The 25872-nt window shown below is 42.8% G+C and overlaps 1 protein-coding gene across 5 annotated transcripts in view; it reads right to left on the reverse strand.

Moving 5' to 3' along the window:
• Positions 1-25872, reverse strand: part of UBR4 (ubiquitin protein ligase E3 component n-recognin 4) — a 141033-nt gene that overhangs the window by 73388 nt on the left and 41773 nt on the right. For 2 of the 5 annotated variants that reach the window (XM_030912641.1, XM_030912640.1), the window contains exons 26-53: positions 25174-25295; positions 23839-23936; positions 22745-22902; positions 21359-21568; positions 20005-20106; positions 19599-19699; positions 19150-19348; positions 18603-18791; positions 18118-18181; positions 16816-17007; positions 16222-16292; positions 15984-16131; positions 15314-15541; positions 14504-14674; positions 11878-12060; positions 10822-10980; positions 10327-10479; positions 9508-9735; positions 8984-9141; positions 7834-8020; positions 7367-7568; positions 6348-6511; positions 5671-5887; positions 4604-4820; positions 3785-3817; positions 2578-2641; positions 2012-2146; positions 826-1000 (exon numbers count right to left, since the gene is read on the reverse strand). In XM_030912641.1, coding sequence (XP_030768501.1) covers positions 826-1000; positions 2012-2146; positions 2578-2641; positions 3785-3817; positions 4604-4820; positions 5671-5887; positions 6348-6511; positions 7367-7568; positions 7834-8020; positions 8984-9141; positions 9508-9735; positions 10327-10479; positions 10822-10980; positions 11878-12060; positions 14504-14674; positions 15314-15541; positions 15984-16131; positions 16222-16292; positions 16816-17007; positions 18118-18181; positions 18603-18791; positions 19150-19348; positions 19599-19699; positions 20005-20106; positions 21359-21568; positions 22745-22902; positions 23839-23936; positions 25174-25295 — 4328 coding nt within the window. Of the gene's footprint in view, positions 1-31; positions 116-825; positions 1001-2011; positions 2147-2577; positions 2642-3784; positions 3818-4603; positions 4821-5670; positions 5888-6347; positions 6512-7366; positions 7569-7833; positions 8021-8983; positions 9142-9507; positions 9736-10326; positions 10480-10821; positions 10981-11877; positions 12061-14503; positions 14675-15313; positions 15542-15983; positions 16132-16221; positions 16293-16815; positions 17008-18117; positions 18182-18602; positions 18792-19149; positions 19349-19598; positions 19700-20004; positions 20107-21358; positions 21569-22744; positions 22903-23838; positions 23937-25173; positions 25296-25872 lie in introns of all 5 variants that reach the window. The other 3 variants (XM_030912638.1, XM_030912639.1, XM_010385563.2) reach the window with 3 other exon arrangements.

Raw genomic sequence — 25872 nt, forward strand, 5'->3', positions numbered from 1 at the left:
TTTAAGGTTAACTCAGGTCAAGGAAGCTTGCCTGGGGAGGGAGTTTCAAGTGGGGCCCCAATCAATATGCCAACTATCCCTAGACTCCAGCAGGCACATCTAGGAAAAAAACAGTCTGGGAAAGGAATATCGCAGAAAACATTGTATGTTAGAATTAAGTAGAAGGGGGAGCATTTAGGATGTTTACAGCAGATTCAAAGATCTCAGTTCCAACTGTTCAACTTCTAAAACCTAGAGGAACATATGAACATTCTAGAGACTTCTCTAGAATAATTCTGGGATTCTAGTATTAAAAGGAGGAACAGGATGATGATGGAGCATGTAAATAACAGAGAATTGTAAAGGCAGCATCAACTCAATTTGACAATGACAAAACAGGTTTGCTACCCAGCCAACAGAAAAGGAGATGAGGAAACAGCACTAAGCACTGAGAAAGCGGCTACACATATTAATAATAGCACTGGCAAAAGAACGGCATGAAAGCGAAAGATACGCCACAGTTGCTTCAAAGCAACCAGGGCCCAACCAAGCTTAGCTTTTCCCTGAAGCTCCTAAGAGGTAGTAACTTCAGAGACAGATTATATCTGATGTCTAGAACACTACATAAACTCAAGGATAATCAAATGGATAAGCAGTGGAAAAAGAATGTGTTTAAAATGGTACAATCTCGATGTCAAAAGGCCCTACAAGGTATAAAGACCAAGAAGCAAAATCCCTATCTCTGAGCATGCAGTCAGTCAGAGGCCAGTAAGAGCAGTAAGGATGAGAGGGTAAATAGGCATATGAAGCAGATCTCAGGACCACGGCCATAGGGGCCAAGTTCACCTGTTTCCATCTGGGGCAGCTTTGACTCCGTAAAGTGGACAAGGTTGTTGGGGCGCATGATGGCAATGGAGCGAGCTGTGATCACTAGCCTCTGGAACACCTCGGGGTCCAAATCCTTGCCTTCCTTGCTGGATGTGTTGAGACACTGTACAGCTTTGCTCAGCAAGGCCTGATCCTATAAAACAACAGGGGCACAGAGGGTCAGCCATAAGCAAGAGCTGGGTACAAAAGCAAAGAGCAGAGAAAAGCTGGCAGATCACCAGGATTATTACCTCCTCTCAAGAGAACAGGCCAATGAACACCAATCACCTACAACAAATCTTCAAAGCAGCCCCATATAGTTAAGTTTCTTAGTACATAAAATATTAATGTCATCAAAAAATTAAAAACCCTGCAGTATCAAAGTATGATGGGAAAATTCAAATCTACTCAGTTCTCCAGAACTGCTGGATTTCTTTCTCCTACAACAGAAGAGTCATTTCCTAGCAAATTCATATTACCCAAGGACAGCGTTTCCAAAATCACCTTTCATTGAGAGGCTCAGCAGGTTAAACTCACATTTTTCAGTTCCCTGGGTTGGAGGCACAGAAGCTAACCAAAGCTCTGGGTTGATGGTTCCTCTCAGAGCCCTTCTTCCTCAGGGGTCTGAAATGTCATCTTTTTCATCTACAGAAATTGGCCCTATTTGTCTCCTTTGGCAATGCCTTTCTTTTATAAGTGATACCCTCTTTCCCCAGATTTTCCCATCAGAGGCACTCCAACAACTATGCAACACTTGTCTCACCAACAAGTACAGTGCACCTCTCATGTTGCGCCACAGCCGAGGGAGTGCAAACACTAGCAGTCTATCTCCTGAGGGACTCCCTCACCTCACCCTTTTCCAGTGAGAAGGCTACCCACACTCAATGTCCCTCCCTCTCTTTCTTAAGTCTTGTTGATCCTGTTAGTGTGACAGAAAAATAAGTACAAACCAGGGGCCCAGTCACTGGCTTATCCTCAGTTTTGAGTGGCACTTGAGAATTTCTCAGGACAAACTCTGTAAAATGTAGGTCTAATCTGAATGCTATCCTCTCTCTACCTTACTTTGCTGTGCTGTTGCTTTACAATGAAAAGCTAACTTATTTGATTCCCTGTCAGCACTGCAATTTCCTTTCCTACACAGGCATCCCTGAGAGAGAACGGTTACCTTGTGGCTGTGGTAGGCCGAGCGGCTGGTGTGCAGGCTGGCCAGAAGGCTCTTGGACTGCTGCTGGACACTGGCAGGTGCTGGCAGAGACAATAGCAAAGTGGCCAGCTCCTGAGCGGCATTCTTGTTTCTCTCCTGAGGCAAAAGACAGCAAGGTTATCACTAACCCCACCAACTCAAGGCAGAATGAACTATCTACACTCTGCCTGCCCTTCCTTCCTTCTAGGCCACCAGGGCTAGGTTATGCTCCATGGACTGCAAAGAGAAAAAAAAATTCAGAAATTATAATCCTCCTTCCTACCAGATGAAGAAATGGAATCCAAGCTCATGATTCCCAGAACAGTGTTCTTGTACCAACACGCATCCTATTCTATGACACACGCTCACTATGGGCCCTAAAAGTAGGACATGAGGCCTTAAGCTGAAGACTTCTCTGGAGCTTCTTAGCAAACCAAGATTATGCTACTATAAATGTTCTTTAGCTGCGAGGCCTCAGGGCCTCAGACAACTCCATTGACTTCCTGCCTCTTCAGAAAGCTTCCATGTGCTTTGAAAAAGTGACTTGCCTTCTCGATGATTGGGCCAACGGCAAAGCAGCTTTCCAGGGCTTCTAAAGAACTCACAACCAGCCTGGGGAGACAGAAAACCTGGCTTGAGTACAACACCGTTCTCTCCGCCTTGCGCTTTAGCCTAAGCAAACTATAGTCATGAGGACCTTGGGGACAGCTAATGAATGCCAAATACAAAATCAAAGCACAATAAGACCTGCCACAGGCACCATGCATATCGTTTCCTATGTTACAGGCCAGGAGAAACCTGGCTCCTGCTCGGAGATCAACCTGAGGCCATGTTCATAATCCGTAACTCAAAGACAGGGCTTTTCTTCCTCAAAGAGGATAAATGTGCTTCCTTCTGCTGCCTGTGGCAGGGATCACTGAGATGGGCTTAACAGTCTTGATGCAATGGGACCCGAAGCTCAGGTGCCCAGAGATCAGTGGGCAAAAGGATACAAAAAGGGAAAGGTAAAAATCATCTTCTTATATTGGAAAGTTTAAAGTTATATATGCACAAAGGCATTTCCTATGAGTCCCTAAGTATGGGGGAGAGAACAAACTATTTTTTAGGTGCATGCCAATTGCCAACATTCAAGGGGTAAATACAAAGCATCTTTAGAAAACTGAGGGATTTCCCCTTAGGAAAGAATAGGAAACCCAACTACTACTATTAAAGGGTACCAAGTAACATGCTCCCCAGGGTTTACTCCTTTCAATTTAATGTGGCACAGTAAAAAGAACAACATCCTGACAGCTGAAGCTCTGGACAGAGAAAGAAACGTATTCAGAAGGTAACTGGAAAGAAAGGGGTTAAGGGGTAGAGGAAGGCAATAAAGAACTAGGGAACAGGAACCTGAGGCATAAAACAAATTTGGATAGAAGGAGCTCTCTAGTGGGTTATCAGCTAGTAGGACTTTGCTGTTAATCCCTCTACCCCGAACCCCCTTTTCATCCACTTAGAAAGGGAGCAGAGAGGACTAGGGTAAGGAAGAGAGAGTTGAGAGAGTGCCTGACATGGCCAACACCAAGAGTGCACTTACGATCCTCCATGTACTCCATTTTTACACAGGGACAGCTCTGTAGCCATGCAATGACCAGAACAGAAAGAAGCAGGAGGACTCTTCAACAGAAGCAGAATCAATGCAAAGCCACGCCATTGGTTACACTGCTCTCTGACACACACTCACTCGTGCAGAGAAAAGAAAGAGGGCATACTAACCGGTCCAGCTTGGTTAGGGACTCAGTTTCAGAACTTGGGGGAGAAGCAAAGAAAAAAAAAAGGAAAAAAATGTGAAGCTCAGAGAAACCTGGAAACACATCCTAAGCAACCATGTATGGATAGGGTATCGGGGAAAAAGAAAGAGAAAGGAAGGGAGGGAGGAGGCTGCTGGTGGGAGGCAGTGATTCCAAGCAAGGTTATTCTTGTGACTTACAATGTAAGAAACTCAAAATCTTACATCATGAATTATAGTATTTCATCTACCATGGCAAACCAGCAGCTACCTAGCACAAAGAAGCCAAGCACAATTCTTAAGAATGCCACTGTAGGGAGACTTAAGGAAACTCTGGACTCTGCTACAAGAGGCAGCAGACAGCCTCTTTGCTGGCAATGTTATTACCACAGAAGTAGCTACTGCAGAGAAAGATGATGAAAAGATGATGAGCTCAGAATGGAAGGGAGGATGTTTTCCTATCATTTCAGCAAGCCTGGATCCTAATCTAGAATACTGGCTTAAGCATCATCTAGCCTGTGGCCTCTGGCTACTCTAAAGGGTACCTGAGCATTAAGAGAAGGGACAGAACTTCTGCCCAGGGAGAGACTCTGGTGTCACCTGACTCTAAGCACATTTTTCAGGCTTTGTCTGCACACTAAAGAGACACTGAATGTGGGTGAGTTGTATGAAAACTTGAAAAAATCCCAGGCTAGCCTTGAGATGGTTACTAGAAGCTGGCTCTCTCAAGACACAGCAGTGAGTGGAAGGTTCTGCAGTGAGTGGAAGATGTAAAAACTGAAGCCACCCCCTGCCAGCACTGGTACCTCTCCAGGACAGTTCCACTGGTCGTAGTGGGGGCAGCTGAGTCACCATCTCCAGTGCCGTTGCTCTGGTTCAGATTTGAAGGACAGATGTTGCTGACAGAGGCAGAAGGGAATTCTTCTGGAGGCTCATCAGGCCAGCCAAACTGCTCCTTAGTCTTGCCATAAATTTTTACAGCATCTATCATGGTGACACCTGCTGGATCCACCGAGGCCCCAACTGCAATAAGCAAGAGAGGACTTTAGGAAGCACATTCTCTAAAGAGCCACCCCTCCAAATCAAAGACCAGAACAGCTGGAGCAAAGAAGTAAATCACGTCAATTTTACAGACATAGAGAAACTTTATCTTCTGAGATATTCACAGCACTTTAATCATGTATAGATGCTGAATACATGCGGAAAAAGTTCCAGGGACTGAAAGCCGATTGATTACGTCTCCTACTCAGAAGAGTCCCTAACCATCACTGTAAGGGTCCTCTTCTGCTTCAGAGTATTGTATCCCCTACCCCTCACTCCCAAGTGTCTCTACACACTTTCTTTGTTCAAAGTACAGATCACGACCATTCTCACTAACAGCAACTGTATCTAGGAGAAAGAGTATCAGACCATGGCCAATAATTGACAGAGAAATGCAGTCTTGAGTAAGGCTCAAGGATTTGTATTCTGAGGGTTGTTTTCAGTGGCATAGCAAGCCATTGCTAACCATCTCTCAGCCACGTGGACCTGAGGTCTTCCTCTGTGCTTTAAGAAAGCCTTGCAATTTCATGTCAATCTGCCTCCTCTCATCCTAAACACAGAAGTAGCCCCATTAGTGAGGCAGACACAACACTACAGAAATGAATACTTAACAAAGTGCAGCCCTATCTTTACTGCTACCATGCTCCAGTGTACTCCTTTCCTGCCACCTTGTCTCTTTAATATTTCAAATGAAGCTCAAAGTTTCCTGACAAAGGGACAGAAAAATCAGTGGAGTGGAGAGATCCCAGAATATTGGAGAGTCACAGACCAGTGGCTGCCAATTTCGCAGACACAATGAGGACAGAGTCTGCACCAGGGGTTGGTGACTCACTGAAGAGGTTCAGCTTCTTATCAGCCTGCAGCGCTTCTTCTCTGGTGAAGGGGAAGTCAAACCAGCGTGAACGACTCAGGTTGAGCTGCATAGTTCTGCCGAAGATCTCGATATAAGATGGGGCCCGTTCTATTGCTTGAGTCCCAATCTGGATCCGCATGCCTGTCATCACCATAGTGCTATTGTTGTTACTTATCTCAATGGTGAAGCCTCCAGGCTGTAGGGAGACAAGGCACACATCAAGAAACTAACGGAAGTTCTTAAGTCTGAACTAAGACTCCTTCTTCTCTGACATTGTCTCAACATGGAAGCTCATTAAATCTTATCCTTTTAACTCCCCGGTAATGACTTCCTTGTTTCTAAAAATGGGAAAATAGGAAAAGAGAGCAGATTCTCTTCAATGTCAGGCTTCCTTCACCCCAGCATTAACAACCTCTTTGGTGTCCTCTACACAGTAATCCTGCTGGTACCGGTGGAAACCCAACCCAACCTGTACAAGTCCTTTGCCAAGTGAGTGAGAATATCCATTTTTCTAAGGAACTATTTAACTAGAACCGAGGGTTGTGACTGGGAGTATATACTCCATACTTGCATTCTAAAAGGAGATGTATTCCCAAAGCATATTGTTCATGAATCCTTTTACCCAGGGACTGATCCCAGTTCAGTGCCATTCTCACCTTGGTGTTGGCCACATACATGCCAGTGGAATTCAGCCGGTGTTTTATCTGTTGTGCATTATAGACCTGCAGGAGGTCATTACCACCAAACTCCACATCTGTCAGCTGCTGGTTGTGTTCAAAAAAGTCAATGGGGAAAGTCACCTGGCTAGACGTGCGGGTTGCTGCAGAGAATGATACCAGATCATCAGAGAGTCTCTCCCACCTCTGACCCGACGCCACTGGTAAAGACTCCTCCCAGACAGAGCCCACACTCACACTCTAATCTAAACAAACTCTGGATTATAACATTTGCATCAGCATAATGCCTACACGTGGTTAGCTCTTCAATGGTTGTTATCCCTAACTATGACATGTCCTAGCAATACAAAGAAATCTGGCATTGGTATTGGGTGTACAGTTAGTAACAATAGGTTCTCCTGTAACCGGGTTATTTAAAATAAACAACAGAAACTACTTCTTTATAGGAGAATGTAAATGAATAAACCAAAATTCTTTTGAAATGTACTCTAGAGCAAATTTAAGGTAATGTGATGATCCCTGTAATGGTCTTTGCTTAGCTGGATTCGCTCACTGCTAAACTCAAGCTTTCACTTTCCTGAAGAGTCCTCAGTCAGTCAAGTGCTAGACCACCAGCTCAGAGACCTGTGGTGGGCTCTTCACTACTCAGTGGGAAATTAACCAACTGAAGAGATCTGTACTTCAATCAGTTCCATTCTTCAGGGAAGTCATTCTCCCTAAACCTAGAGAGAACAATCTCTCAAATAAGGTCCAGGACAAAACTCGTTACTAGGCACCAAAGAACCGCTGGCCTGAAACAGGTAGCCAATGGGTGCTTGCCATTTAGAACCGTGACTCTGCTTTTGGGAAATTAGCTAGCACATACCTCTAACTTTACAAAATGTGCAAGTAGGACAGTCACCATTTCTTCACAGATATTTGCAACAGTCTATTCTGAGTCACTGCCTAGAAGACCACCATTCCTACTCCCCCACAAGTCATCCGAGAAGGAGCCTTACTGATTGTAGCTGTTTTGCGTTTTCGAACAGGCTTCATGATGCTGATGACACTACTGGGCTGCAGGGATGGCTGCAGCCAGTAGGAGGTGTTCTCCACGTTGGCCATGTAAATGCGCAGGCTGCCGTCCTCACACAGCAGAATCATTGTTGTCCGCTGCTGCTCATTGCAGGCCATATGCCTAATGGCAACCATGTCTTGGATCTAGGAGGAGAGGACAAAGGAGGGTCGTAGTTCCCACACCTACAGATCAGCATCCACACAGAAAAAGAGGCAGAGATGCAACTGGTTTCACGGTCAGTTAAGGGGCTGTACAGAAGGGTGGCAAAGAAAAGGCATCTAGGAGAAAAAGAACTGAAAATCTTTTATGGGCCTCCACTGAAAGAGCTGGGGAAGTGAAATGAATAAACAAATATAAAAAGAGACCAGGTTCACAGCAAAGTAATGAATGGGAAAATCTGGCACTGACCTTTGCTTTAGCAGGAAGAGTCTTAATCTCCTGGATAAGAAAAGTGTCTGGTTTCACCATAACTACCAGCGGCACCCCTGTAGTTTGCTGGACACAGCACACCAAGCCAGGGTGGTTCATCACCTCAGACCACTGGCAAAGAGCAGGAGAAGTCTTACTGCCACCATTGGAACTGCAGACAACAAAACTGACCACAGTTAAAGTGTCAATCACCATTTAATAGTTCTTTTCTTGACCTAAAAACCATCTTCTAACCGGCTACGTGACTCCAAAGCAATATCCTTGGCCAGGGACTCAGATTATCCACAGGTCAGTTTTATTCCAAGTCATGCACACATGCTCATACACCGCAATGTGTGCTTCCGGCAGGGCAGTCCTCATTTGGAATCTCCACTGTGAGGTTCCATGTCTGAAGAACAGGTGGCCCTATGTGCCTAGAGGCTGTCAACTTTAGTGAGCCATAGAGCTGCCTAAGGCTAATGACCCAATGTCCTGTCAGGATCTCCAAAAACATCGAGTTAGTGTGAACTGGTATCCATTTTATTTCATCCCAAACCAGGTAATTCCCAAAGAAAGGCCTGAGAGAAAGTGCTACAATGGGTCATCAATGGCAGATAAGAAATAAGGGATGATACCTTAAGCCTATTCTTCCTCCTCCCTAAGTGAAACTCTCACTACCTTACACACCCCTCTATTATCTGCAAACTTGGTGAAAGTCTCTTCCTCCCCCAAATCCAACCATGCCCCCATTACTGATACATTCTATTTGCTAACAGAGTAAGTCTCCCCAGGGAGAAAAACTTAAAGGGCATTATGGCAGAATGAGTGTCTAAGAGAAATTTAGGTTCCCTTCTCACACTAAAATCACATTTATTACATTAACTATAGGTTTTCCTTCTGAGTAACAGTGGACCCCTAAACTACCTCTGACGGCTTGGGGTCTCCACAGTGGAGGACAAACCGTGCAGACAACCCAACCTGCCAAACCCAGATGTTCCTTGATTTTAAAGATATCTAGCAGGGAAAAAAAAAAGTTGGCTGGAGAAAATTAAGTTTCACAAAACTCAGAACAGACAGCAGATAGTGGGAGTGGAGATTCATCATTGAATGTGGACACTGTGGAAGCTGAACATTAAATGTTCATTCCCACCTTTTGATGTTGATGGGGAAGAGTTGTAACACCTCCAGTGTTGTCCTGCTGATGGTGGCTGCAAATGATTTGCCTTGACAATAGCTGAAGAACAACATCTGCAACACGTGGGAGTAGTACACAGACACACCGCCGCCCGCCACCTGGCTGTTACTGTCCTGCTGGCACAAAAACACATATTTGCAGTAATTCATGTTGCCTTGGCTACCGACTTCCAGGTTATACTGGTTATTAGTTTTCGATCATGATCAGGTGCTCTCATACTCTCAGCATGAGATCCCTGTGGGTAAATCCTACAAAGACCCTGAGAAAAATGGAACTTGAAGTTGAATTAATTTAGCCCTAAAGGATAAGAGATTTTGCTATTAGGTAGAAAGTTAGAAGGAAAAACAAAGAAAAAGAAAAAAAGACCCAGTTAGATGAAGTCCACAGAAAAATGTTATAAAAGAACAAAGAGAAAAGAATAGAGGAGTTGCTAAATAATTAAATCTGGAACAGAAGGAAATAGCAACATGTGCTCTAACCTTCAGGTCCTCATGATTGATTTCCAATACATTAGTGACATAGAAGGGTCCCTGCTGGGCACTGCTGGCCTCTTCCATAAGCTGAGTATAGATGTACCCAGCTGAAGACATTATAACAATGATGTTCTTTCCCTCCTCGTTAAAAAGAAAGGTAACATCTCTTATCTTTGAGCTTGGCAGGAGAAAGTAGAAGGTTGGACTCAAGGCATCAACAGACAGGTCATAAATCTGCAGGATGGAAGAAAAATTAAATAAGGGAAATCTATCTCAGTACCATCTCCCAAATATCTTAATGAATCCAAATAGCCAGAACTGACCAATAACGGGCATTCATTCTCCATTCAATAAAAAATGGAGTGTCAGGCACTGCTCTTATAAAGATGAACAGAACACCTTTCACTCTCCTTCAAGGAATGAGTAGGGGACAGACATACATAAATAAATTCTGCAACAAGTATGGCAATAAGTGTGCACTTGGTACAGTGAGGGTAGAACCAGAATCAGTTCCCTATTGCCTAAAGACAGAAAGCTCCTACTCAGCAACATAGCAAAAGGCGACAAAATATGGCTATTATTTTTAGAGACAGGGTCTTGCTCTATCACCCAGATTGGAGTGGACTGGCATAATCACAGCTCACTGCAGCCATGAACTAAGTTTCAAGTAATCCTCTACCTCAGCCTTCCAAGCAGCTGGTACTACAAGTGCAACTCATGGCACCCAGTTGATTCTTTTAACTTCTGGGAGAAGCTAGCACATAATGATTCTGGATTTAAAAGTAGAAAAATTCTAGAACCATATCAACAAAGAACTAACTGTACCTTAACAAAGTCCGCAGTGACAATTGCTAACTCGGTCTGTGAACCAGGTAACCACACGGCTTTGATGATGAAGTTCCCCGTTGCCAACTGAGGGTGCAAAACCAAGTGATCCGAAACAGAGCCTGAGCTACTAAAGGTGAGCACATGGCAGTCCTGGATAATGTTTAAGGAACAAAATGGTGAAAAGATGATCTGGAAAGTGGACTAATTCATTTCAGAGTTCTAATGTTCCCTTTTTTCTCTAATATCCCCTGCCTTCAGACAGTATTTAGACTGTCTAGTAACATTCAGGTTTCATGAACACAAACATTACTTTCAATATTGGAGAAATCTGAAAGATCTGGGAGAAATTCAAAGAAAAATTCCTTTTGCATTTCAGTAGGCTTTAAGTTTTAATCTCAACAATGAATAAGAAAAAGTAGTTCTGAGAATAGGGGAGAGAAGATGACTAGAATCCACAGCTCAAGGCAATGAAACCTAGATCAGGATTTTTACCTTTAGCCCACAAACTGCCAAGTAGTCTTCCTTGCAGGGATTTCCTGTGAGGCTCAACACAGTAAAAGGAACTGGGGCAGACGCCAAGCGGGTCAGAGTCAACTTCCTTTTGCTGGAATCCGCTTGCTTCAGGAGTGCAGAGAGCTGCAGAACAGTGATCTGCAAAGGAACAATGACCAATTTATTCTTACTCCTGGTCCTCTCAGAGAAGTCTAAGCAAGTAATAAAAACTCTTTCAATAGGGATAATAGGTTGCACACTTTTTTTTTTTTTTTAACAGATAAGTCTCATAGAAAATTCTAGATCAATATTAATCTCTATTGCTCCCGGCTAAAAGCCATGGAATGTCTTTCCACGGAGGACAGACCAGATAAATAATGAAAACAATTTCCCTTTATAAAGTTAGTTCACAAAATAGTTTAAGAATACCTATGTACCACTGTCCTTTTCTAGTTTTCTATGGAACTGTTTTTAAAATGATTTTAGAGTTGTTTTAAGGAGTATCCATATTTTCACTTAAAAGTGAAAACAACATTAGTGGTGATGGAGAGGCCAGAATACAGAAAAGTGTGAGTTAAGATACCTAGCACTCTTCCAACTTCTACAAGCTCTATAAAACAATACAGATTTACTTATATCCTTAACAGAGCTGGGAAGGCAGGGCAGGACTACATAAGCAACACTGAGTGTTCCTATGAAAACTTTTGTCTCTCGGCTTATGCCTACCAGCGTGACCAAACAGGGCAAGACTGGGAGTCAACCTGTCCTAGGTAACTGCTAGTCATTACTTTTTCCTGAGGGCTTGAAGAATATGTTTTGAGTGGAAATTTACTAATTAGAAACAGTCTATCCTAGTCATACCAGCTCTAGGTCTAATCAAATCAACTAGGGGTCCAAGTATTTGAAAAACTCAACAAGATCTGTCCCTAAAGCATTCTTAGAACCCAACGGACTTTTTCCCACAGAGGGCTAATCCGAATGTGGTCATCAAGTTGTTTTGCTTAGCATTTAAGACAATATGACCTAAAGTAAGTACACAAGAATTGGAGGACCCACCTTGCCCTTCTCATGGCTGACAGCCAAATGTTGGCGGCGCCCATGGGGAGAGGAGAGCACACACATAGCCACCCGCCTGAGCACATGAGCGCTGATCAGCTGCCGGATGGTCTGGCCCTGGTCTCCACTGTAATTCATCCGCACATTCTCAAAGGCACCTTCCTGGGAGCCTAAGGTGGGAACCTGGCAAAGAAAGAAGCAGAGAAAGCGGGCAGTAATGAGGCAAATAAAATCAAGTGGATTCATGCACTGTTCATGAGACTGAGACACTGCACCATGGAGTCATCCAAAAGCAGTGATTTCAGCCTTCAAACCATGGATGGCTGGGTAAATTTGTTAAAGTTATTAATAATCCATTAAGAATAACATAGTAAATGTTTTCATAAAGCTAAACTTAAATACAAAGTACTGGTCTTTTTTAAAAAACGTTAAAATGTCCAATCTCTTACAAATTGTGGTGACAGATGATTTTTTTTTCATTGATCTAACCTGGCAACATAAAAATCAGCAACTTGATGGGTCCCCAACCCAAGTATTTTTTCACTTCATCTTTAATATCTAAAAACCAACGCTGTAACAGTGTGACTGATCTTACGACTTCTTTTAATTCCAAGAATATGAAATACAACTGTGACTAATTTTATTTTTTTCAGACAGTGTTTCACTCTGTCACCCAGGTTGGAGTTCAGTGGTGAGTGCAGTCATGTGATATCAGCTCACTACAGCCTCGAATTCCCAGGTTCAAGCAATCCTCCTGCCTCAGCCTCCCAGGTAGCTGAGACCACAGGCATGAACCACCACATCTGGCTAATTATTTTTGTATATTTTTTATAGAGACAGGGTTCCACCATGTTGCCCAGGATGGTCTCGAACTTCTCTGGTCAAGTGATTTGCCTACCTCAGCCTCCCAGTGTTGGGATTACAGGCATGAGCCACTGCACCTGGCAAAAACTGTGACTGATCTTAATAAAATGCCAGAATATATATGTGTATGTACGTGTATATTTCCAACTGACTATTATTCCCTTAAAAACAGCCAACTTTCGTTGTGCGCAGTGGCTCACACCTGTAATCCCAGCACTTTGGGAGGCTGAAGTGGGCGGCTCATGAGGTCAGGAGTTCAAGACCAGCCTGACCAACATGGTGAAACCCCGTCTCTACTACAATTATAAAAATTAGTCAGGCGTGGTGGCACACGCCTGTAATCCCAGCTACTCCGGAGGCTGAGGCAGGAGAATCACTTGAATCCAGGAGGCAGAAGTTACGGTGAGCTGAGATCCCTCCACTGCACTCCAGCCTGGTGACAGAGCGAGACTCTGCCTCAAAAGAAAAAAACAAAAAACAAGAAACAAACAAACAAAAAAAAACAGCCAACTTTGGCTGGGAATGGTGGCTCACAACTATAATCCCAGCACTTCGGGAGGCCGAGGGGGGCAAATCACTTGAACACAGTTGTTTGAGACAATTCTGAGCAACATGGTGAAATCCTATCTCTACTAAAAATACAAACAATTAGCCAGGCGTGGTGGTGCGCACCTTCAGTCTCAGCCACTTAGGAGGCTGAATGAGGCATAAGAATCGCTGGAACCAGGGAGGCAGAGGTTGCAGTGAGCTGAGATCATGCTACTGCACTCCAGCTTAGGTGACAGAGCAAGACTCCGTCTTCAAAAAAAAAAAAAAAAAACCAGCCAATTTATGAGATCTATTCATGTATCTCATTCACAATATTTGTTCACTTCCTTTTTGGAATTGCCACCACTTTACTTTCTATTACTTAACGCTGCTGCTAAAAAAGGCCAGGAAGGCCACATCAGAAGTCATATATTCAGTGCTGAGCAGCAGATTTTAAAGTCAATAATGACTCATACCTTATAACCAATGTGACATGAGAAACTAAAGTTATCTAAAGGACTATATGCAAAAAAGGACAAACATTATTTTGCAAGTTAGATGAACTTTAGAGAAGATACAATAAAGTTCTATTTTCTAAAAATAAAAACTCTCTACTATTCTAATTGCCCCAAAATGGAGTTCCCCGCCTCTTGGGGATTCATATATTTATATGAACTAAAAAGGAGATTTATTCTCTTCATTGGCCAAAATGACCCTGGATTCCCCAGCCCCACTCCTTTTTTTGAGACAGAGTCTCACTCTGTCACCCAGGCTGGAGTACAGTGCTATGATCTCAGCTCACTGCAACCTCCTGGGCTCAAGTGATCCTCCCACATTAGCCTTCCGAGTAGCTGGGACTGTAGTTGCTGCGCCACCACACCAAGCTAAATTTTTTGTGTGTTTTTTGGGGTAGAGATGAGGTTTCACCATGTTGCCAAGGCTGGTCTTAAACTCCCAGGCTCAAGCAATCCACCTGCTTTGGGCAACCCAAAGTGCTGGGATAACAGGCGCACCCTTGGCCAGTTCTCTTCTTTTGAAGCCACACCTCATATGCTGATTTTTACACTGTTCATAATATGTTCTGGGCATGTCATGATGTCTTAGATTCTAAGTTTTGGATGGCCAAGGATCAACTGCTCTAAGTATACTCCTCAGAGCATCTAGCACACTTTGGGATCTCAACAAATTTGTTGGTTCCCACAGCCACCAAACGTCATGGCCCCAAGACACTCACCATCAGCTGGTCTGTCATCTCCACTGTCTTCTCCACTGTGTGCAGCTCACTGAGGGCTTGCTGAGCACGGCTGCTGCTCCCGACAGCTGAAGCTTGCTGGAAGTTGGTCTGAATGGCATCCATAAGGAAATTAAGCATGTCTAACACGAGAGGAGCGAAGGAGAAATTGGCCTGAGAAAAATAGAAAAAATACACAAGTGAAAAAAAAAAAAAGAAAAACAATGGATAATACTCCTAACAATCATCTTGCCAGTAACTTCCTTCAGAATCCAGCTACTTCTCTTCCAGTTTGATATTCTAGCCATCTTCTCATTCTCACAATCCTGGCATTGATTCCAATCAATATGCATTTGCGCTACTAACTCCAAGCAATCTTTCTAAACCGGGGTCCCGCACAGATATCCTAATGTGCAAAGGCATCCCTCATACGAAATGAGCTAACTTCTCTCCTATGTATCTAGAATAGTTTGGGTTTTGTACCATCCTTGGGAAAATTGAGAATATAAACACTCAAATCATTTTGTATTCTGTTTTCTGTGTTTCAGATAAAGAACCCTGGCCAAGAAAGGGTACTCTAGAGTATGACACAACTAAAATTTATGTTTCCATCACCCCCCATAATACGCCTAATAGTGCTCAGCCATAAATCCTTCCCTCGTGATGACAATACATAGTATTTGTATTCACACTATGAAAATGGGTAAAGGAGAAAATGAGTTGCAAGGGGAGCCATGTGCATTATTTACTCTCACACCAGTTCAGCAGGCTCTGAACTCTGTCTGCTTACTAGGGAGCATCAGTCTGCCCCACCTGGTTCTGTAATTCTTCCCGGCAGCCCTCTACTGTGCGGCAGAGGCTGCTCTTCTTGGGCTTCTCTTCGTCAGCAACCTTTCCGTCACTGATGGTAACCTTGGCTTTGTCAGCTGGTGAGGTGCTGGCATGACGCACTAGACTCTCTGAAATCCTGGGTTCACTCTGAAATGCTGACTCCTTCATGGTAGAGCTCATGCCACTGCTAGGAGTTCTCTTCACCAGTGCCTAGGGACAGAAAACGTCAGAGTCTCTAAGTTCTTGCCTCAAGCACAAAGGAAATACTGCCTGAGATCTCTGAAGAAAATCTGACCCAAAGAAGAAACTGGCTAAGCATTTCAATGTTACCCAAAAGCCTAAATTCTGATCTTCATAATATTCACCTAATATCTAACTTATTTATCCACTCACAGTATCAGGCCTTATTATAACATCTGAAATTGTGGGGAGGTCTTAGGAAAAATGAACTACAAGATCTCTAAGGAATTTGCTGGTTCTGATATTCTAAATGAAATGCTTAGGCCACCAACTGTACAGATCATCAGTGAGTGAGCTGGAACATCTTCCTAGACTCAGGTATCCTAGAGGTGATGGGAATTTTCCAGTTTGGCTTCAGTAATCCCGTGTCACTAACAAGCCACCCTTTACAGCTCAGGGAGGGTCCTCTCACCAAACAGCTGCCATCTTCCTTGGCTCCACAGTCACAGAAGAAGGATCCATACTTGGCATAGGAAATCTCATGATCCTTGTGGCACACCTTAGCACACACTGTGCAGACACCCACCCCATCCACCATTTTGCAGGTGTGACAGTGGTACCTGCAAAGAATAAGAACCAGCAAATAAGCTCAGAAGTCCCAATATTCGGTGCCCAGCAAATCTTCACCTTAAAGGAAGAACTACTCTTACCAATGCTGGTTCATGAATTCTTTCTGTGTGATCGTAAAAGTGCAGAGTTTATTGCAAAGAGAATCTTCATCCTTCAAAAATAAGAAGTCTCTTTAATTCGAAATATACCCCTGTATATAAACACCCACAAAAACACATGTGCCTCAACACTCTATGGGGGGGTGAACAGTTGACTCATTAATGACCAGTGGAAATCTACCACAACTGGAAATAGCTAGCTGGCTGAAAATCTGTTGTTATTTCAGGTGAGTGAGACCTTAGGGGTTTGCAGTTAAGAAAAAAACATCTTATGCTTTCTCTATAGGGGAGCTTCCACTACCCCATAAAGAACTTATCCCTAAAATTCCATTTGGAATTAAAGACTGACAAAGCAGGACAAGGGACTCTGGAAAAAGCTTATGAAAAAGTCCTTTCCACAAGAGATCAGATCCCCATGCCTTGCTCTGAAGGCCTAGAAAATTGGGGTCTAGGCAGCAACAAGGTCTAGGAAGTTTTGAAGCTCACAGGAGGCTGGAGAAAAGAGCCCAAAAGCTTGGTACCATGCCAGTCAGTCATTACCCTGAAAGGTTAACTTCGAGATTACTTAGTACTTACTGAATCCTCAGCCTGGGAATCTTCCTCTTCCACCGCCAACTCCTCCACCCAGTCTGAGTCTACTTCAATGGCCCGCTCTTCCCCATCCACCGAGAGATGACTTGGGCCTTGACCATTACTCTGGCTCAGGGCATTCGTGACATCAGCCAAGTAAGACATGATATGGCATGTGCACTCCAAGATCATCACATGCTGCAAGAGAAGCCCCACAGAAACTTCAGATTCTCCATGTTTTCAAATAAAGCTCAAGATCAGGGAAATGGTATGAAAGCAGAGAAGAAAAACAGTGTGTTTTTATTATCTATTAACCAGCTTTTACCACTCCGTCCCCATGTAGCTGGTCAGTAAATTGTACTGAAGTAACACGTACTCCTTCATTCTTAAGCACAAAGACAGCTCTTTACAAAGTCTTGTAAGATGAAGTAGGATTGAAATTAGAAGAATAGAGTAAAAACAGATTAAAACCACTCAAGAAAAGACCAGATTAGAGTATGAAGCATTCTGCCCCTAACATCAGCATTTTTTAACCATTAAGTGAAAGTCATTTTAATTATCAGGCTTTAAAGTAATGCAGGAGAGGAATAGCTTCAGAAATCAAGAGAAAAAAAATTCTAGCAAATCACTGCAGACAGTTCATGCTTGCCTAGAAAACCCAATGAACTGGCACCAAAGACTCAGATTTCTAAGTCCCTTTGCTCGGCACTCTGACATGTCAGTGCTGAAAGGATAAAGATCAGCAAGTAAGGAGGGAGTAATGAATGGTACCACAGTGGTTCTCAGGCTAGTTATCTGTTCCTAGCCACCTATGCCAGTTCATGGGTTGGGCAGGAGAAGAAAATGCCTGAATGCAGGATTTCTGTCAATTTCAAACCCCTTTTCTCACCAGAGTAACCAGAACCTTCAGCAAATTAAACAAAGCTTAGCATCTGGACTAGAGCCGAGGAGGCCGTATTTGGCCTCTTATAACACTGACTCAGAGTGGCACAGTTCCAAGGCCTGAGCAGGGAGACATTTTCCCATAACATTCCAATATCTTAGGATGACAGGAACTCTACGTTTTAAGAAAGATTCTATCTGCTTATTTACCAGTATATTTCCCTCCCATCACTTCTTGCCAGCCAAAAGATGCCTAAAGGCACACAGTTAGCAATTACACACTTCTAGATCTTCGAGATTATCAGCCTTATCCTTGGTAGGCTAGCCGGGCACAGAACTCAATAGGAACAAGAGACTTCCACCTGACCACAGAGGTGAGAATCATCTTTCCTTTCACCCCCCATTGTCATTCCTCACTTTTCTTACCTTTCCATGCATTACATTGGCATTCAGTTTTTCAACCACATTCTTCTGTGACAGATATTTCTTGCTGTCCCAAAGAAAAAAAGAGGGGAAAGAGGAGACAAAAAATCATCTAAGAAACCAAAGAAATGAAGCATCTTTATTAACTTTGAATCAATCTGAGGACACTGGGAAGCAGAAGCATTCTTAAAAAACTCCGTAAGTACTATATAGTTACATAGCTTGGGGTACTCTGGCCTTAGAATTATCGTTAACACTTGGCATACTTTCCCCAAGAGTTCTCTTGGGAACAATGAACAGGAAACTCTACTAAGAAAATGATGAAGACGAAGTCTAAAGTGAACAGAGCTATTTGCTACCCGTACCCCAAACTCCAATAAAAGGGTAGAGATTCAAATTTCTTCTATACTCACTTTGAGCTTTAAAGAAAGTAACCCACTTCTCCAAGATCAATGTTGTAACCTACAGATACAATTTCATCATCTTACCATCTGCTCAGCCAATCCACAGCAGCATTATGAAGCTGAAGGTGACCAGCACCTTGACCTGCACTGGCCAGAGTGGCCATCACAACCATAAGTTCAGGGAAGCCAGTCCCATCACCGTTGGCCAGCATCTCTGTTGCCATGGGAGTCAGGGTGCCCAGAAGAACAGCACACACACCTTCCCCAACTTGGCTAGGAGAAAAGAAAGAGCAAGCTGGTGAATAATCAACAGGAATCTCATTCTATGTGTTATAAAAGAAGTTTTAAATTAAACATTAAATACATAACTACAATACCAATCCCAGTTTTGGACTTGGGCTAGCAGAGCATAAAATATTTCATTCAGGTTGTAACTGACAGGCCAAGTCATTCCAAGTTTTTCCATGGGAAAAAAATCAAGGAGCTACATACACTAGAATCCTTGAGTCTAGAGAGAGGTAGATATGAAAATGTTGAAAAAGCTAAGAGTGGTGCCTGAAGGAAAAGATAACTGCAAATATCAACGTATTTCTGGGGTTGCTAGGGAAACACGACAGAAATGTCGTTCTACCTGTTTTCCCGAACAATGTATGTGGTCAGTAACTGTAGCAGCTGCCGATTCTCCTGAATTACATCCAGCTGATCAGAATCTTTTGGGGGTGATGTAGTCATGCGGGTGAGCCAGGCCTGCAAGCGCACAGGCTCCACACAGGCCAGCTGTGCCAGGGAGCCGCAGAGATGCAACAGGCTCGGGTTAGGGCTCTTCTCAGCTAGGAGCAGAACAAGAGGCCAGGGTCAATAAAGAAGGGCGAGAGGAAGGGAAAGAAGGGGCAAATTGTGAGCCAGGAAAAGGGGAAATGGCTTCAAAGCAAGTTTTCAACTTCCTTCCAAACTTTCTCTGAGGGATTCTCTCCACTTGTTAGCATTTTCATGCTGTAGTTAAACTCAGGCAGAAGATATGCACAGTATTTGCCGGACATCAAAGTTCCCATAAGAAGATTACTAAAAGCTGTCACTTACTCAGCTGGAAGAGTTTGGTGAAGAATTTCAAAACTCGGTTACAGAATTTAGCAGAGAGGTTCTCATTGGCTGTTGCCATCATGATCTGTACAAGTTCTCCACTGGGAGGCAGGAGGGGAGAAAAATGGAAGAATCACATTAAAGCCTCACATAAAAAGCATCCTTTCTTCACAATCTCATCTTCTCTGGGGAAAATGGCCACTTATGAGTCAATGACACAAGGCATTCATGAAATTAACCCCCTCACCAATAACCCCAAGGAGTCAGCAATTAACTCCCCAAAGTGCAGACACCTAAGTAGGCCTTAAATATTGCTGATAATAAGTACCTAAATCAACATATATAGCTCCTTACTTTCAAGAGGCATTCAAAAAATATTTACGGAATAAAGCAAAACACGGCTCACCTGTCAGAGAAAAACTCCTCCATAGCTTTACGAGCCTGGCTGCTTTCCAGCTGCTTTTCCAAGTACTGGAGACATTCCTCCAGGATGGATTCATCCAGTCCACTGAGGATCAAATGGAAAACTTAACCACCAGTATTAAGACCTGTTTCAATGTCCTCCTCATGGTGATTTATTAAAATCCAAAGTTTGTCTGTTTGACCTTGATGGCAATGTCCAATTTTGTTTTGGCAAAGCTTAACATAAAGCCTGGCACAAAGTAGGTGTTCAGTACATGTTTACTGAATTAATAGCAGCCTCTCAACTTTATTTTTCTATCCTCTTTCCTAGGAAATTAAACAGGAAAGGCATCTAAAACTTGGTCCTAATCCAGATCTGCCAGTGATTTAGGGAAAAAGACTCTTTGGACAAATCATTTCCACACAGCTAAAAGTGTCTGGAATTATTCATCTGTTAAAAAGAAAAAGAAAAGAGGAGAAACGGAATAAAAGGAATCCTTGATGAAAAACTGGATTACTCAACAACAAAGAGACAGGAAATTCCAACATGTGGCACCTTCATTTGAATAATTCTCAGTGGGGTGAAAAGGAAACAGAACTGTTCTTTATAGCTCATCTATAGCAATGTGGCCTAAACTACCAAGGTACAGCTATGCTGTGGGACTGTCCATTCCACACTCATTTCAGCAGCACAATCACCAAAATATTAGAAACGAATTTCAGTGAGCTCCTCTGTACATCTCATCAGAGCCAGAGCAGCACTTGATAATCATTAAAAACAATTTTAAGTCTCCAAATCTAAACATTTAAGTCTTCCATTTTCTTAACGTCTATTCCTAAGAATTAATCACAAAAAGGACTCCAAAATACTCTTCACATATTTCCATATTAATGCAGAATGCACACAAGTACAGAATTTTCTGCTGAAAAACACAAATAACAGTAAGCTGGCCATGTGTGGTGGCTCATGCCTGTAATCCCAGCATTTTGGGAGGCCAAGACAGGAGGATCACTTGAGCCCAGGAGTTCAAGACCAGTCTACACAACATGACAAAACCTATCTCTACCAAAAAAAAAAAAAAAAAAATCAGCTGGGTATGGTGGCATGCACTTGTAGTCCCAGCTGCTCAGGAGGCTGAGGTAGGAGGATTGCTTGAGCCCTGGATGCAGAGGTTGCAGTGAGCCCCACTGCACTCCAGCCTGGGCGACAGAGCGAGACCATATCTCAGAATAAAAAAAACAAACACACACAAAAACAATAAGCTATTAATTAATGACCTAAAGGCAGCAGTGTTGGTACATTTCACTGATAGTAGCAGTAGGTCACAGGAAATCTGACTGTTCTCCATCAGGCTCACCTGTTAGGATCTGCATGATTGGCCAGAATGTTGTAACAACCAGTGATCAGCTTCTCATAAACACGAGCCAAGAACTCATCAGACTCAGCAGGGCCCAAGATACGTTCCAGGGAGTTGCTACTGATCTCGGCAACACTCTCAGTGCTCGATTCCAAAAGAAGTGGTAGCAGGGTCCGAATGACCTGTGGTGGGTTCATCTCATCGGACCAACTTTAGCAAAGAAAATGAAATCGAGTTAGTGAACACACTCCTTCAAAAAGCTGCAAAGCAAGGACAGGGTAATTCAATTATTTGCCAGGGGAGAGGGGAAGGGGAATTGCGCAAGGGCCTTTATTCCAGTCTTTTTCCCATGATAGATGTTTTATACACAGGTATCATAATACAATCTCATATTCTTCTTTTTCATTATTGTATCAGAAACAAAAATCATTTTCACTTGAAAAATCCATTTATTAAAATGTGAAATTAATGAGCTGCATTTTCTAATATTCAACAAAGAAAATTAACTGAAACCAAAGCAAGTATTCCATTCCAGACAAGCCTTCTAGAAGAACTGCCAGGAACCTGGATCACTTTTAGGGCAATATGATATGAGACTTTACCTGTTACCTATGTATAAGAAGACAAAATAGTCCCTCCATTGGCCTGACCTGGTTCCTACAATGGTGGAATTTATCCCACTATGATTCTGGAGAAACATTATCAAATAATCTGTCACTTTCACTTTAAAATTTAAACCCAAGACATCTCCAAATTGTAGTATGTCTTAAAGGCTTCACATATTTCCATATTAATGCAGAATGCACACAAGTACAGAATTTTCTGCTGAAAAACACAAATAAGCCTTTTCTGAAAAATACTATAGAGAAGAGGAAGTACTCTATTGTCTTTTGGATCTAAGTTAAAAAATCATTCTTGGCCGGGCGCGGTGGCTCAAGCCTGTAATCCTAGCACTTTGGGAGGCCGAGACGGGTGGATCACAAGGTCAGAAGATCGAGACCATCCTGGCGAACACGGTGAAACCCCATCTCTACTAAAAAATACAAAAAACTAGCCGGGCGAGATGGCGGGCGCCTGTAGTCCCAGCTACTCGGGAGGCTGAGGCAAGAGAACGGCATAAACCCAGGAGGCAGAGCTTGCAGTGAGCTGAGATCCGGCCACTGCACTCCAGCCTGGGCGACAGAGTGAGACTCCATCTCAAAAAAAAAAAAAAAAAAAAAAAAAAATCATTCTAGATAAGTGCTCATACCTTAAAGCAACAGGTACTCTTTGCTAAAGAAGTATACAAGAAAGCATTACTACATAGTTATAAAACTCTCACTGTCCCTCTTTAACCACAATAGAATACAGACGTAGAGTCCTTGGGGCTACGTAGTAGATACTCACACAATAAGATCTCCAGTCAACCTGACCAGTGAGAGGAGGGTGTGCTTCAGGGAAGCAGCCAGGGGCAGACTTTGGCTACAGAGAGTCCCCAGGTGTGCAGCCTGCACTGCACTGATATAACTCTCTGAAGGGATGGTGTCATTGGCAAAGGCATTGCGCTGAAAGGAAGCAAAGCAGATGTAAATGGATAGACCATCTACCCTGGAAAAAATTCTCATGTGGAAAAAAACTGACATAAACTAAGACCCCACTGACGTCTGTAAACAATAGCCTGTACCTCAGTATACACTGTTATTCATGCTGGGAAGGGAAGTGGGGTACAGAAAAGGAAGCAGTTGAATTTTAATTAGTGCAAAGTTAACAGTTAAATGCAATGAATATCCAATACCACTTTCAAATGATTAGAGTATAATATAATGCACTATATTTAAAGTAAAACTATTGTTTGTCTATAATGACTGAGAAGGAACTGGATTTTGCAATGCATCTGGTCTCTACTAAAGCTCTGGGTGGTGTGAACAGAGGTCACGATCATAAAGCAGGGATAACAAGACTATAATATTTAGCTTTTCAAAAGAACTTCAGTAAGCGAATAATCTGTTAATAGAGGTAGTGTGAGCAGAGGATACACAAAGAGCAAGTCAACTGACAGAAGACTCAGTAGTATCTAAAAGCCCAGAGAAGCTAAAAGTGACCCTGTAAAATTGTTACAAAAGGAACAGGTTCCTGACATATAACCTACAAAGGAAACAGAGTTAACATGTATTGGAAATTCATGTGCCAGGTAATATGCTAGGCACTTAACATTCAATACACTGAATCGTCACAGCCCAACATTCAATTGGTGAAGAAACTGAGGCTCAAATAAATAAAATGGTTTGTCTTCTGATAACACAAACTTATAAGCAAAAAGCCATATGAGAACCAACTAGGTGATTAAATGCATTGATTATTGATTCAGCCATAGCCAATATTACTGTAGTATATGAAGATCTCTTGGTAGCTAGTTTAAGCCTAATTCCTTTAGGCTTAAGAACAAAAGACAGAATGACTAGCACTCAGTAGTTCTACCCCTGGAACAGACAGGGACTCACCCAGGATCCAATATTGGGAAATTCATTGGTATTGATGTTGTTCCAGGACTCACATACAGCCTGCACTGACGATGGCAAATTCTGAACCAGTGTCGGACCTGGAGGCAACAGAAAGGACAAGGAATCATTACAAGAAAGAAGGAATGACACAGAGCATTTTCAAAGCCAAGCCCAAATGCAGAAAGAAACAGCACAGCCCAGGCTGTCAAAATAATTAGTAAGATAGCTTAGATGGATATTTCAATAGCAGTACTATTTCCAAGAACCAGTTAACTGCTTAATAGCTAACACTCTCAATTGTAAGGTTTTCATTTCCCATCATATTCACTTTCTAATCTTGCAAGTAAAGAAGACAACTGAAAATAAGATGCGAAGTGAGGGTGAGTCATTGCAAGTCAGGCTGAAATCACCATTAAACATCTGCTCCCCTTCTATAAATAGGTGTCACTTTTCTCTTGCTCTCTTTTCTCTTTAAGACAAATCTTAAGGGCAGGGATCATAACATACATTAAGAACAGCATTCAATGCAGCAGTACAAAGTGAGACTATCTGAATGTTAAATGAATATTTAAAGCTTGAAATTAAGGAAAATACACAAACGGTTGTAAATTTTAAAGGGTAACTACTGTACTTAACTCCAATCAAGCCCTTTGATTTTTCTACCCTAAATTTCTACCAGATCATTCCTAACCCAGCAAAGAGATTATTTCCGGGCACAAAAGTACTAGCTTGCTAATCCTCCTATCCCCTCTAAATAAAAAGAACACCAGCCTGGGCACCATAGCAAGACCTCATCTCTACAAAAAAATTTAAAAATTATACAGGTATGGTAGTATGTGCCTGGGATCCCAGCTACTTGGGAGGCTGCGGCAGGGGGACTGCTTGAACACAGGAGGTAAAGGCTGCAGTGAACTGTGATAGCACCACTGCACTCCAGCCTGGGCGACAGAGCAAGACTCTGCCGAGAGAAAAGAGAAGAGAGGAGGGGAGAGAAAGAGAGGGGAGGGGAGCAAAGATCTGTGCTAAAGACAAAACAGCCTTATGTTTTGGAACCAACAGATCCTGGTTTGGATCCCAGCTCCATCACCTGCAAGATGCAGGATTCTGGACAAGTAACTTCTCTAGACCTAATTTCTAATGAGTAAAATGGGGATCAAAGTAACACTTCATAAGGTTATTGTGAAGATCAAAACAGACAAACCTACCTAAATGCCTGATACACAAAAAGGCTCCAATAAACAGTAAATGCCAGTAGGCACCAAGGGAGAGAAGTAGTAGTACTAGCAGCAGTAGCTGTTGTAATAACATTATTCAAAAGCACATTCGCTCACTTACCCAGAGTATTTGCCTTGCACCTACTAGAGCCAATAGCCAAAACAGCAGCAAAGCCTTGCAGTTTCTCCTTGGAAGGTTTCTCAGTTGTTCCTTCTTCATTAAAGTTCTGCAGCAAATAGGCTCTGGGGGAATAACAGGGGGAAAGTGAAGCCATAGGAATCTAATTCCACCAGTTAGGAAAAACTAGGCCTAGACTGGCTGAAAATCCTATCTTTCAGTTTCCTATCTATTTAATATAGTTGATAGTGCCTGCTTCTTCCTGGTCTCATGGGTAATCGTTTCCCAAAGAATGTCCCCTCCTCTGAAATGCTCCCCAAAAATCTCCAAACCTTAACTGCCTGACAAATAAGCCTGAGAAACAGTGAATACTATATCTACTCTCCTCCTCCACCTCAGAAGATTGACAAAGTATCTAGTAAAGGCTCTGAATACTTTATTTTTTAAAACAAAACAAAACAAAAAAACTGTTTATCCAACATTTTGCAAGCTTACTTGGCCAGGAACATTAACAGCTCAGTGTGGAAAACACTGGCCTAGTAGGCCAGATTAGAGCCTGTAAATTCCCAGAGGGCAATGACTTGGTCTGCTTTGGCTACTGCCATAACCCTAGCACTTAGAAAAGTATGTGGCACGTAGCAGCCATACATATTTGTTCAAAAACTTTGCCTCAAACAACGGCCCACTATCTTCTGCAAGGCA

The sequence above is a fragment of the Rhinopithecus roxellana genome, chromosome 12 (assembly GCF_007565055.1).
Source record: "Rhinopithecus roxellana isolate Shanxi Qingling chromosome 12, ASM756505v1, whole genome shotgun sequence".
Lineage (NCBI taxonomy): Eukaryota > Metazoa > Chordata > Mammalia > Primates > Cercopithecidae > Rhinopithecus > Rhinopithecus roxellana.